This window comes from Musca domestica, unplaced genomic scaffold, assembly GCF_030504385.1.
Source record: "Musca domestica strain aabys unplaced genomic scaffold, Musca_domestica.polishedcontigs.V.1.1 29, whole genome shotgun sequence".
Lineage (NCBI taxonomy): Eukaryota > Metazoa > Arthropoda > Insecta > Diptera > Muscidae > Musca > Musca domestica.
Window position 1 is genome coordinate 2,570,955 of NW_026712296.1, and position 14,809 is coordinate 2,585,763.

The 14,809-nt window shown below is 36.5% G+C and overlaps 1 protein-coding gene across 3 annotated transcripts in view; it reads right to left on the minus strand.

The window, feature by feature from the left end:
- The window catches only part of LOC101893012 (uncharacterized), a 186,609-nt gene that overhangs the window by 143,947 nt on the left and 27,853 nt on the right, over positions 1–14,809 (minus strand). For 2 of the 3 annotated variants that reach the window (XM_059124464.1, XM_011293092.3), the window contains exons 3-4: positions 4,918–6,219; positions 2,174–2,380 (exon numbers count right to left, since the gene is read on the minus strand). In XM_059124464.1, coding sequence (XP_058980447.1) covers positions 2,174–2,380; positions 4,918–6,219 — 1,509 coding nt within the window. Of the gene's footprint in view, positions 1–2,173; positions 2,381–4,917; positions 6,220–11,264; positions 11,388–14,809 lie in introns of those variants that run through there. The other variant, XM_059124465.1, reaches the window with a different exon arrangement.

Below are 14,809 nucleotides of genomic sequence, written 5' to 3' on the forward strand. Positions count from 1 at the left end.
AAATCATTAAAATAGCGAATATAGGAAGGTACTGTTATGTGGGGGCTTTCCCAAAACGTGGAGAGATATATCTCATTTTCAATACCAATCATCCTAGGCACAATACAAACTACTGTGCCAAATTTAGCTCTACGTCAAATAATGTGAGCTGTAACGTGATTTCAACAGACAGATAGACATCGTTTAATCGACTTAGAAGTTTATGCTGATCATTAATGGGAACTATGACGAATATTTAGATGCGTTACAAACAAAATGACAAAATTAATATTCCTCACCTTTCCAAGGTGAAGAGTATAAAAATGGTTCGCGTAGCTGGTGTTGGACATATTCAGAGGAGAAAATCTCAAACTCCAGCCGATGTCCGGCTACCTACAACAGAAATACCTAGGGGAACATCGCAACTCCCGACGTAGGCATGCTTTTTAAGAATGTATCAAATTTAGAATACATTTTAGTTCGCGTAGCCGGAGTTGGACATATCCAGAGATGAAAATCCCAAACCACTAAAACAGCGTAAAATGCAGGGAAACTGAAATGAATGTACTGGGCAGAATCGGGTTGCCCGGGTTTAAAAACCCATATCTCTAGATCCAGGAAAGATAATGTCACATGTTGTAGCATTTCGGAAAGGTTATAGTGTCAACTGTAATTTTGAATATATTTTGCGAACTCCAAAAAATACAACCTTTTCGTCTTTAGGGGCGGTTTTATAAAAAATAGGGGGCTATCAAATCGATAATTTAGATATATTTAGATATAACTTCCGAAACGTTTTAAATAAACCCATCGTGTGACGAGTTGTTGGATAGGTTTAGTAGATTCGGATCTAATTCGGGTTTTAGATCCAGACTTCAGACGTCAAATATCCGGGGATCCGTCCCCCAATACCTTCCCGGAATCAGGATACATATACCTAACTCTGCCAAAAAAAATTAAGAGTTTTTACAAAACTAGAGCTCTTCAAAAGAAAAAAAAAAACATCTAAGTTCGTCCAGGCCGAACTTTTAATACCCTCCCTGAAAGAAACTTTAAAAAATAAAAACAAACCGAAAACTACCACTTAAATGCAACCCATTATATGGGGACTATACGAAGACGTGGACCTGGATATGAAATCATAGGCTGTAGTACCCTTAACGAACTCTAAAAACGAAATTTGTAACAATTCCGGTGAATAACTTCGCCATAATCATGAAAATACCGAATATCGGGAGGTACCGTTAGATTGGGGGCTATACAAGTCGTGAACCTACATACTAAATGGGGGCTATTCGAAAACATGAACCGACATGTCCCATTTACAAACTTAAAATACACATTTATACAAAATTTTAGCTTTTTACTCAATTCGTTCGGAAGATAGTTTATTACAACAGGCAGACAGATAGACGGACATCGCCAAATCGTCTTAGAATTTTCCACTGATCCAGAATATATATCCTTTATATCATAAATATTTCGGGAAGTTACAAACGGAATGACAAAGCTAAAGCGAAATAACAAAGCTGTATATAATATAATGGTAGAGGGTTTAAAACACCATGGGAAAAATTGACTTGTGGCCAAATCGCCTACACTCAAAATCCCTAAATTTTAAAGTTACTTTATTATAACAAAGAAATAGGCTTACATTTCATATATTTTACGAGGAATTTAATTATCTTCTGAGAACCTGAAATGGCGAATTTCACTCGATTTGCTGGAGAATTTGGACGAAAACCCTCCAAAATACCAAAAATCAGAACATATATTTGAGGCCTATATCAAATAGTAGTTTGGCGACAATTTCTAATAAGTGGGTTGTAAATCCCGATGAATATACCTACCATCTTCTGTATTATGCATTTATGTGAACCTTTAAGGCCATTCAAATTTACATTGATATACTGCATACGGAATCTTAGATAATTAGTTTCGAATCGACCAAATTGAAAATTTACATTACATATTCATAATTTTGTTGATTTAAATATTGTGAATTATTTGCTATTGTTGGATATTACATAAAAGGCTAGTATATTTCATTTAAATTTCTCGTTTGTTTTGTCCATAGCTAAATTAAGGTCTCTTTATTTGAGAAAAATCTAACAACAACACAACATAATTGTCTTTATTCTGAACTTTGTACCTCAAGTTAAAAAAAACTCTTTTAGTTTAATGGTTGACTTACCTCACCGATGCGATGCCTCTCCTTTAGGATGCCAGCAATTTCGACAAATTTACATAGAAATTGTTGTTGAAATGTTGTTAAACAGCCGTGATAGGTCGTCAAGAGGACGTCACGTGCCTCACGTATCAAAACTGCACGTGTTGTTCGGTTCGAGATGGGATAAATACTGGCAAGTAGATCGTCAATCAAAGCGGCCAATCGAGATTCCTGTGAATGGAGTAGAAGAAGAACAAGTAGAATAAATTAACAATTAGAAAGACCATAAACTAAGTATACGATTTTCAAAGAGGATTAGCAAAAGGAAACGGGATGAGAATTCAGATGTTTGTTGTAATGATGATTTTAAAAGGGGAAAAACATAAAACAGCTTGCAACATTGTATGGTTTGTTTGCAGATGTATATGGCATTAGAATACAAGAAATGCGAAAAATGGCAACTTTTTAAAACCATGTATAAAGGTAAATTTATACTATTCGAACTATAATTATGAAATTTCGAGTGGTTGTCATAACTGTGCGAGGTATCAGATAAGGCTTTATTTTCTTAATTTTCCCAATATCGTTATATGGTCGGTAAACGTCGATAAAAATAAATACGGAATATTTTTCCCATATAGCTTTCAGCCCGCTACGAATCGAAAAAATAAATAATGTGCTTTCATTAAAAAAATATGACAAAGACCTTCAAAATACCAATAGTTGGGGGTATAACGTAATATGGAAGTCAACTAAATCTTATATCTGGGCTAAACAAGTTTTGCGACGATATATTCTACCTTTTAAGGTTTAAAAATTTCAAATTACAGTTCTTTCGGCCGAAAATAAAAAAAGAACCAGTAAGGAAAAGTCAAAAGTTGGGCGGGTCCGACTATATGGGAGGCATATCCAATTTTGAATCGATTTTCAATGGGAGCGATTTTCACCTAATTTTATGTACTTGCTCCTAGACTGAATTCGGTCGGATATGCTAAAATTTAGGTCATTTAGGTTTGGACTGAACCAATCTTTATACAAATTGGGTAATAGGTATTTCTAGTCTGTATCTGAACTGATTTTCTTCGAACCTTGCTTGCTTCAAGTCTGAATTCGGTCAAATATGCCAAAATTCAGGTCATTTGGACTGATATTGGCCATTTGGTGCACAATCAACCCGAAATGGGTTGAGAATATATATAGGACCTATATCTAAATCTGAACCGATCTTGACAAAATTTGATACACTTACTATTGTATCTGATATTTGGTACCAAAGATCATTGTTGTGGAATGCATATTACGCTTATGAGGGACTTTAAACCCCAAATCGGTTTATGGGATGAATTCGGTCGTAATTGCCAAAATTCGGTCCATTTGGGCTGATGCCATTTGTTGCACGATAAGCCTAATGTCGGATAAAGATATATATGGGAGCCATATCCTAATCGGTTCGAAAAGTAAAGAAGCGACTTGATCGAAACACCGGTCGCAGTGGCCGAAAAACGGCTTGTGAGCTGAACATATCGCAATATTCCATTCGGCAAATATTGAAAAATGAGCTCGGGATAAAGCCATTGGAATTCCAAAAAGTGCAAGAACTTATACCGCAACAGAATTTCTTTCTAGACTCAAAAGGGCTAAAGAGTTGCTTCGCTTGGCCGAATTTGGTTATCTCCGATGAGCAAACATTCGTTGTCCAGCAGTTTGTAAACAAACAAAATGATCGTGTTTACTTGCCAAAGAGGTCAGCTGATAATGTGCACCTTCGATTGGCCAACAGAACTCAAGAGCAGGCCATGGTCATGGTGTGGGCCGCCATAACAGCCGATGGTCGCTCTCCACTCGTATTAATCGGCCGTGGCATCAGAATAAATGCCGAATATTATGGCGAAAATATTCTGAAGGCACGCGAACACTTTGGTCGCAGACCTTGGACATTCCAACAGGACTCGGCACCATCGCACTCAGCACGCGCCATCCAAGAATGGTTACAAAATGAGGTTCCTCGCTTCATTTCCAGCGCACAATGGCCACCAATATCTCTGGATACCAATCCGTTAGACTATTGTGTCTGGAGTATTTTGGAAAGCAAGGTTGACACTAAAAAATACCAAAGTGTTGATCACCTCAAGCAAGCGCTTCGCCGGGAATGGGCCAAAATACCGCAGAGCAACATTCGGGCAGCGTGTGACGATTTCATTGGTCGTGCCAAAAGTGACCAATTTAAAGAAATCTAAACTTATTTTAAAATTTGATGTTATTTCCTACATTTTTTGTTTCATTCAATAAAACTTAAAAACTTAAAATTATTGCGTTTGACTTTGTTGCAGTCTTTTATATCACCCTGTACTATATTATAGCCTACACTCTTGCCTTTCCAGAATGATGCCTATTTATAAGCTTTTAAATGATGCACATTTGAAGAACCGGATAAAAGTCAGTCTAATCCAAATTTTAGGGTCGAATAACCGGATAGCTGGGTATTTCCCCTTGAAAACTTAAAATAGCTCTCCCATAATAGGGTGTATGTCCGCAATCGTTTGTACATAGTCCCCATAATAATGGGGATTATGACCGAATTTTTAAGGATTATGACCGAATATGCTGCGTAGTTATTTACATGTAGTCCACATGCCCTCTCCCTCACTCAGCTATACCATAACAACATAACCACCACATAACCACCACACCATCATTTCCCACAAAAAAAAAAAAAAAAAAATGAAAACAACAACAAAACGAATTGATCATTATAGACTTTGACTTACCATTTGCCCAGAATCAACTACTAATTGTTGTTCATCAAATCCCTTCAGATTCACATCAGTCCGGATATCAGCAGGATCATCGCCATTATCGTCACAGTTGTCATTATCGCCGTTGTCGTGACCTTCTCCGGGGCGTTGGGCCAATTGCATGGATTTCTCCTGACTTGGCCGCGATGCTTTGGCTGGCAGTATTCTATTGCCCGGTGCTGTGTCACTTTGTGTGGAATCTGTGACGACGGTGGCGGTGGTGATGGTGCTGGAACTCGTGGTATCAATCGCATCATAGCCCACCAAACCAAAGTCAATATCTTCATAGGAATCAGCATCGGCATCGACATCGTCTTCCATTTCCTCAACACACCCAAGGGCACAATTTGTATAACGACGGCGATGACGACTGCCATCATTATCGGGATTTTCCGCTCCAGCATAGGCATTGCCACCTAATGTTGCCACCATTGAGTTGGAGTTAGAGGAATCCACCGTTACCAGTTGTGGCCTGCAGCGCTCTCGTTTGCTGACATTTGACTCATTCATGATGACAGCATCGGACATTGTTGTTGCCGTTGTTGCTGGCGAATCGTCGTTGTGCTCCAGGTTGCTGGTGTTGGCGGCGGCGGCTTCGGCACTCATACTGGGTTCCGCATTAGCATTGTTATGACCACCAGTGCCCACTGCGAGCCAGCGATCTTTACATTTTCTCAAATAATTACGAACACGCGATGATTTGCTACGACGCACGACAGTCTCGTTGATCGCCAGCAATTCTCCAATTGGCTGTAGTTGTTGTCCTCGCTCAGCCACTGGCTGCTGGTGTTGCTCGGTATCATCATCAATGATTGTGGCGGTGCTGGTGGTTTGGTTTCTTTTTACATCATCATCAACAACTCCATCTACGTCCTCCTCTTCACCAGACTTATCGTCGTTTGGATGTTCTTTGGTCTCGTTATCAATTAGCCATTCATTCGTGGCTTCTTCCAGTTCATCACAATCATCTTCTTCGCAAGCAATTGGTGCGCTCTGTTTGGACTTGGCCATATTTGTTGTTGCTGCTGAATCAGAGTCATTACCGTAAATTATTGCTGCTGGCAAATTGTTAGCAGCACTAGCAGCCGCAGCTGTAGAAGATTCTGTGGAAGGTCGTGGGGGTTTTATCTTTGTTGCAGTTGCTGCTCGTGTTGGATGGGTAACAACTAAAATCTCATTTAAATCTCGTATATTATCACTAATTTCGTTATTTGTTTTCGATATTTTGGCGGGGGTATGTTCGATAGGCGCCGTTGTGTTGTTGCTGTTGTTGTTCTGTAATAAAAAGAGAAGACAAGACGTTAGAGGAAGTTGAAGACATGCAAATTATTTGGTTATTATTTTTACAATAGTTGGTTCAGAATTAGAATTTCCGCCAAAATTATATTTAATGATCAGACCTATAATTCTGTAAGTTCTACCAATGGAAGTGCGTCCGGGCGGAAATATGAAAGTGTTGAAAATATTTATATGGAGATTTATCAATTTTTTTGGAAGTTATCTTTCATTTTTGGCGGTAATTAATCAAAAGTTGTAATCAAACAGAGCCGAATATGTGATACACTACACCACTATAATTCTCAGTAAAGTTTCTGTAGATCTGGAACCTTTTTGACACGAATGTTCGCATCTTTTAAGATGTTGATAAACATAAGTGGAATATTGAAAAAATCATCCCAAGAATCGAGGTTCGTTCTCTGATTCTCGGATGAAAGGGTTTTTATACCCTCATCGATTAAAACTGCCAAAACGTGCCTCATCGAAATAACTGTTTTAGACCCAAGGTCTCTTTGGACCAAATCCGTTTCAGGACATTTGGAGTAGATCTAGGATTGTCCGTCCGTCTGTCTGAATGGCTGGCTGGTGCTCACCACAGCTCTCGAAGGGATTATCCGATTTGATCGATAGTTGGTACATGGTAATATTATTTTCAAAATCAGATCGAGTGCGGAGATGGGGCCCCTCAAAAAAAAAAAAAAAATGTTCACAGAAAATAATTTGCCGCAAAGAATTAGAAAGGATCATCCAATTTTGTGCACATTTTGCAAATTCCAATATTTGCATCAGTGCTATGTCAGGACCTCCCCCACAAAGGGTCAACATTTTGAATAAATATAACACTCAAAAAATCTAATGAAGCATCCGATTCCCCTCAAATTTCGAACATCCCAATCATTTTACTAATTCAAGATCTGGTGTGAAGATGGGAAATATAGGATTACTCCTTCTGGTACCACCACAACGGGTCAAAATTTTGAATAACTATGACTCTTATAAAATGCGAAATAAACATTGGATTCTTTTCAAATTTAACAAGACCTAATATTTTTGTGTGTACAATATCTGGGTTGAAGATGATTATATATGGCCCCACTTATTCTGGTGCCTCCCTCACAAAGTGGTCATAATTATGAATAATAGTACACATTGTCAAAACCAGCTCCATTTTTCAACTACAGACATCAACAGTCACATCCATATCAAGTTTCAGGATTCCAGCTCTATCCCTTCATCTTATACCAAATTTAGTACTTTCCGTAAAATTATGGTACACCTTTGCAAAACCACCACCAGATTAAAATACCAAATACCAACAGAGACCTCAATATCAAATTTTACCGTTTGACCTCTATCCCTTCAGCCAATACCGAATTTGGTACCACTTCGTACTTTTCGAACAGTTATTTTAACCATTTTTTAAAAATCACCTCCATATCTTAACCACAAACACCAACAGTGATAACATTTAGTACGCAAAATTAGTACCATTTAGTACTTTTCAAGCAATTATAATACGCATTTGCAAAACCTTCCCAATATTTCGTTTTCAGATACCAACAAAAATCTAAATATAAAATTTCAGAACTTCAACTCCATCCCTTTAATCAATACCAAATAGTATTTTTCGTACAACCTAAACCACCTCAGTATGTCCAGGCTACACTAATGGCGACCCTGATACCAAACTCCAGATTTTAAGCAATATCTGTTCACCCAATATCAAATTGTACCAAATATAGTACGATTTGGTACTTTTCGTGTACTTATAGTGCACATTTCCAAAGCCACATTTTTATCATAAACCTATAACCAACAGGGACACCAGAACAGAATTTCAAAATTCCAGCTTCATCCTTAACCAAACTATACCAAATTTAGTACCATTTAGTACAATTCGCACACTTAGTACCCATTTCATGGCTTTCATGCACACAGATATTTTGTACATGTCATTCTTAAATTATTGTCATAAAGTCATTCAAAATTATTATTGGTTTGTTTTTGACCGGATCAACAAGGCCTACATTTTTATCCCCTGTCGCCCTAATAACAATTCGAAACAGTACTTGAAAATTTAGATTCCTGTATATATCTCCGATATCTGACCAGACACTTCAAGGTAATTGGAAAGGAATCAGAAGAAGATGATGCATTAAAAACATTCGCGGTTGAATAGAAATTTTGGTATTTTTGCATAAAGAAGCTGATCCATTTACCCGCTAAATATTATCCGACGACCATCTGAAATGGTAGGCTTCTATCCTAAACGAAAATTGCATGCAAAATAGCACATCGAATGATCTCCAATTGTGACCTTTAGAGCGACTGCAAAATTGGTCATGTAAAATTTCGTGGGGATCGGACAATAACTTCGCCCTGCTGCGTGATTAAAAATTAACAAAACTTAGCTAGATCGAGTCAGCTAGGCGAGATAGGAAAATTGATAGATAACATGACAGGTATGGGATCAATGTTTCGAGGTGTTACACACAGTTTGGCCCAATCGAACTGATATACTATGTTTTTTTTTTTATAAGAACAACAGTAATGTGATAATACTATTTTTCAAAAAAAAAAAAAAAAAAAAAAAAAAAACGCTCTCTGAAAAAAAACAATAGGAAAAGAATTTATTTGAAGTATATCATACCACCTATCAACATTTGGCTTTTGATCAGTTACAGTTTGGTTTCAGAGGGAACTAATATATCGGAGGTATAACCAAATCTGAATCGATTTTCACTGAATTTGACGGAGACATTTTAATCTTTTATACCAAATAACATTGCTATATAGAACATGATATCCCTTCGAAAACGATAATATTAAAAAAATATATATCTGAGTCGAGCTCCACAAAATGGAAACGAACGTCCTGAAATTCACTTCATTAGCCCTTATTTCCACAATAAACCTGAAATAGAATTAAGGATATATATGGGAGAAATATCCAAATCTTAGCCGTTCTCGATAAAAATTGGCAAAGGTATTTCCGAGCTCTATAAGATATCTGATACCAAATATCATTGTTGTCGAATGCATATTACGAATGCGAGGGACTTAAGACCCCAAATCGGATGAAACATATATATGAGAGCTATGGCTATACCTTAATTCGGTCGGGTGTGCCAAAATTCAGCTCATTTGGACTGATATTGGCAATTTGGTGCACAATTAACCCGAAATCAGTTGAAGATACATATGGGAGCTATATCCAAATCTCTATCGATCCCGATATAATTTAGCAGAGGTATTACTGCGCTGCATTCATTCTTGTTGAGTACATATTACGAATGTAGGGGACAAATTTCACTTACTTGCTTCTAGACTGAATTCGGTCGGATGTGCCAAAATTCATTTGGACTAATATTGGCCATTGGTGCACAATTAACCCGAAATCGGTTTAAGATATATATGGGAGCTGCATATATCTAAATCTGATCCGATTATAACCAATTTCAATAGGGTTCGTCCTTGGGCCAAACAAATATTGTTTGGAAAATTTCATCTCAATCGTATAATACAAGTATACATGGATGATCGGACGGACATGCATAAATCGACTCAGAAAGTGATTCTATGAAGATCTCTAAAAGTAACTATTGGTCTATATCTCTTCCTTCTCCATGTTACAAGCAAATGCACAAAGACATAATACCTTTACCACTGTATGGTGTAGGGTATAAAAACAGTTGCAAAAACACTTCTCGTATCCTTGGGGAAATATTAAAAAAATCAATGGTTTGGTCAATAAATCTTAAAATAATCTTCAAAACAGTTAAAGTTCAGCGGGTCCAACTTTTAATTCGATATTGGGTTTCAATATTCTAATGAGACTGCAAATGAAAGTGAAATTGTCACTTAAGACCTTCAAAATTCCAAACGGCGGTATCGTTATATGGGGACTATAACAAAGGGTTAACTTATTTTGAAAAATGTATTCATTTTCCTCTTTCTCAAAAAGAACCCCTGATTTGAATTTTCTTATCACTGAATGCGCCTTCCTATCCTTCCTTTTTCTGTTTTCATTTAACCAGCTATTTTTTAGCGCCCAAGTCAAAACCAAAACAATGTAAAATGGGGACATTTATCGATTGATTTACGAGACACAAGACATAACAGACAAGCCAATAACAAACACCCATAAAAAGGAGAACAAATGTTATTAGCCGACACCGAAAGACAAAGACCATAGCTGTGTTGCCCTTCTTCTCTCGCCCATGGAAGCAAAGAACTTTTTTCCCATGGAACTGAATAAGAAAACCAACTACTGAAAAGTCAGTAAAGCCTAAAAAAATGTAACATCAACACCACCAACAACCTTAAATGATGTCATAGACAGCAAGTTTGCCAGGCCGGTTGGTAATGCCAATGTTCGAGAACAATGCTCCACATTTGTTGCATGCAAACCAAAAAAAAAAAAAGGAAAATGGAAACTTGTACATATTTCCGCAAATTTTTCTTCGTTGCCCACAACGCCGCGGAATTTGCATTTGGTCATAAAACGTCATATCGATTTTGTAAGAGAATTTCGTAATTGACGTAGGTCAAGAGTAGACTCGAATTCAGTGAATTCACTTTGCTGCACTGCACTGAACTGCACTTCACTTTGCATCGAACTAAATCACTTCACTTTCTTTGGCAGCCCGTTGCCGTTATGACAAATAATTGGTCTGGCCGCAAACTGGAAAAAAATGTATTCGAAGCTATGAAATAAGGTTCACCAGGTTCATTTTGTGAGTGCCACCAGCACCAACATCATCCACCACCACCACCACCACCACCGAACACAACTTGAGGTTGCCACAAGGGGCCAGACTTCAAATCAATCAAAATCTGAATAATTTTTTTATTGAACTTTTCACACTTGTTTCTGCCGGTAAAATGTTAATTTTTGTATGGACACTGGTTGGCTGACTTGCCACCGATTCGATTTGTTGCGGAGACTTGGATGGCGATTCCTGCGATGATGATGATGATGATGAAATTGCAACATTTCAGTTATTGTTGTCATACGATTTGATTTAGTATTTCACACTCACTTTGGCTTTGGTTTTTTTTTGGTTTAATTCCAAATTGTTTTACGTCCAGTTTTTGTTAAACAATAAATTTTCTTTAATCGTTTGCTGGTTGGCTGACTGATGTTGGTGTTTGTTGTTTTTGTTAGTAACTAATAGTTAGCAATGTATTGGCCAGCCAGTCAGTCAGTCAGCCATCCATTACTTGAAAATAGACCAAAAGCTCTTTCCCTACTCGAATGTGGACAATTGTATTTTCAGAATTCATTCAAAATGAAAGGCATTGGATAACAGGTGGCGCTGCTGCAGACATGCGCTGTAGCGGCGGATGGGGAGCTTTAGCAGTTTCTTAGGAGCTTGTCAAATTAATATCTAAGAATATGAAGTAAGCTATTTATTCCTTGATATATATCTACAGGAAAAGAAATGTGTGTAAGGCTACATCATTCTTTGTTTCGCTTGAAATAAGTGGACGATATACATATATACAACAAGGCAAAATTTATTAGGAATTAATAATAAATAGTTAATGAAGATTAAAAGCGTTATTAGCAGAATAAATAATGACTGTTTTTATTGGAACAATAAGGGGGAGTAAAATTCCCTGAATCCTAGAAATATGGAGAAACATGGGTCAGTTAGTTTAAATGATGGCTTTTAGCAATTAGTAATTTATTCGTTCTTGTAATGGCTGTCAAGGGGTTTCCCATGGTTCTTATATATTGTGAAACTTAACTTAGCTTGCCTGACCTATTTCTTTTAGTCCAGCCGAAATAAATAGTCGAGGTGATCACAGGCCTACATTTATACATTTTTTTGTATTTTTCTCGAAGACAGTAAGTTTTACTAAAAGACAAGTAAAAAAGGATCTGAGTTTGCCGGGCCCTCCATCATTTGGCAGGAATTTCAAAAAAAAAAAAATAGTCGCAAAATACGGGATATATAAAAACCGTTACATGGGGCATATACGAAGACCAGAACCTTAATAAGTAACTTTTACGCATTGGCTGTAGTACCAATTCCGGACTCCCTTCAAATTTCACACATACAAACATTTTTGCTAACAAAAGAACTGTTGCGGAGATAATATACGTTTGCGAAGCCATTCTGGTACCTCATCCACAAAGTGTTACCATTTTAAATAGTTTTATCTGTCATAACTAACGAAAAAGGTCAGCGATTCTTTACAACCTTATTTAAATATTTATCTCAAACAGAAACCTGAGATAAATATGGAATTTATCGGAATTTATGAATTCCCATAAAATTGGATAAAGTTCGATTTTCTTGTAATTTTGCCCATACTAATATCTTTGTTTGTATTAGATGAAGTATGAAAATTGAATACTTCGATCGAATATATCTGGTAACGCTCGCACATTTTAACATTTTCTAAAAATTATTACATATCTCCTATAAAGTTATAGTCCAAACCTGGCACGTCGCAATATTTATATCATATACCTTCTCCATAGAGGGTCACCAATTGAAATAATCATAATAGAAGTCAAAATATATTTAAATAATCGAACATTGGTTGAGGGTATACATATGTGGGCAAAACCGACTGATACGTTTTATCTTGCTGAGTTTAAGATCTGTCAGACTTATATTATAAGTTTGCATTCTAAAAGAAATCTAATGAATAAATTACTTGGGGTGGGTGGGCTCAACCCAAAGAAAAAACCCACTTCCGAATATTTTTTGAATAAAAAGTCGTCATATACGGAACGTATGTAAACACCATCCTATTCACGAATACTACTATCACTAAATCACAAATTTAAAAAAGAAAACCGCCTGATCCCCAGCAGCATTAATCGGCCGCCGCCACCGTCATAACAAACATCACAACATATAAAAAAAAATTTCTTTCATTGTAAAATCAAATGGCTTGGCATGTGCATTGGGCAGGTCTCATTTTATTATCAATCAATGATAATAAAAGCCGAAAGAAAATCCACGAGACTCCATAAAGCTAATCGTTTATGGTGGTGGAAAAAATTTATACAATTTTCCTCTAAAGAAAAATTAAAAAAAAACAGAAAGGTGTTAAATTGTTAATATTAATTGTAGACCACATTTTGACATAATCCGACTTGTTTAAACCGTACCTGTAGTTTGTGCGGCATAAATAGGATTCATTTGGCATAAGAGGCAGGTTGTCTATTCGATTTGAAAACTCACATTTTACATTACTCGTGGAAAATGAGATATACAAGTATTTATACATACCTATATGTGGATATAATACGATCGTTTGCTTGTAATCCAAACTAATAATAAACTAGCCATGCCAAAGTGCAACCTAGTACCCATTCAGTTTTTTTTCTTGGTTGGAAGCTGGCAGTAATCAATGAATGGGGAAAAGAATTGAGTCTGCTGCTACAGACAATAACCTCCACGTTCTTCCATTCAGTGTTAATAGTTTTATGACTACCTGTGTCATGTGTACGTGCTTTCGGAAGTTTACAATAGATGGGGTCGAATATTTTTATTTATTTCTTATCAAATAAAAAAATCGACTTAAAGATTTTAAATAAAATGATAGAAATCATAATATACTATATGCAACATTCCGTCAGTCTGGGGAAATAACTTCCGAATGGAATGAAATTGGTCCATTAAATATTACTCATATGTATCTAAGTTCCGTAGAATTGAAACAAGGACATATAGGTCCACGTTTTGGTTTGGCTCTTATAGAGCAAAACTTATAGTTAAGTTCTGCTTGGCCGAGCGTTTTATACCCTCCACCACTATATTTATCAAAGTAAAATGAAATAATGAAAAGAGTAGAATATGTTATTTTATTCGTTTTAATTCAAATAAAGAACAACTAAAGAAGCTGTAATTTCCGGCGGTCTTGAATACCCTCGACCATTTAGATGATTTTTGCAATTTTCAAAACAATAAAATCCGTTACGAATTCTGTTAAAATCTTAAAAATACCGAATGTAACCGTTATATTAGGGTCCATACGAAGACGTGGACCTGCATAGGCAACTTTTGTCATAAGGCATTTACAATATTCAAATACGCAACTTCAAAAAAAAAAAAAAAAAAAAAAAAAAAACAGTAAAGAATGTCCTAAAGTCGGGCGGGGCCCACTTTATGATACCCTATACCGCTTTGCTAATTTATTAGAGCTCCACATAACAATTAAAAGTTTTTTTTTTTGGGAGAATTCAATCATACACGCTATGATTATAGTTATAATTTAAAGTTGAAAGGACTAAATATGCCGAAGCATTTGTATCTTTTAAATTCGGACTTGTATTGCCTATTTGATATATATGGGAGCTATATCCAAATTTGGACAGATCTTGATAAAATTTGGCAAAGATATTTCTGAGCTGTATTTGATATATTTCCCTGAATATCGTTGTTACGGAATGAATATTACGGCTGTGGGTAACAAATACAACAAATCGGATGAACAATATATATGGGAGCTATATCTACATCTGAACCGATTTTCACCAAATTTAGCATACTACCTTCTAAACTCAATTCGGTCGTATGTGCCAAATTCCATCCCATTTGGGCAAATATTAGACGCTTGGTAC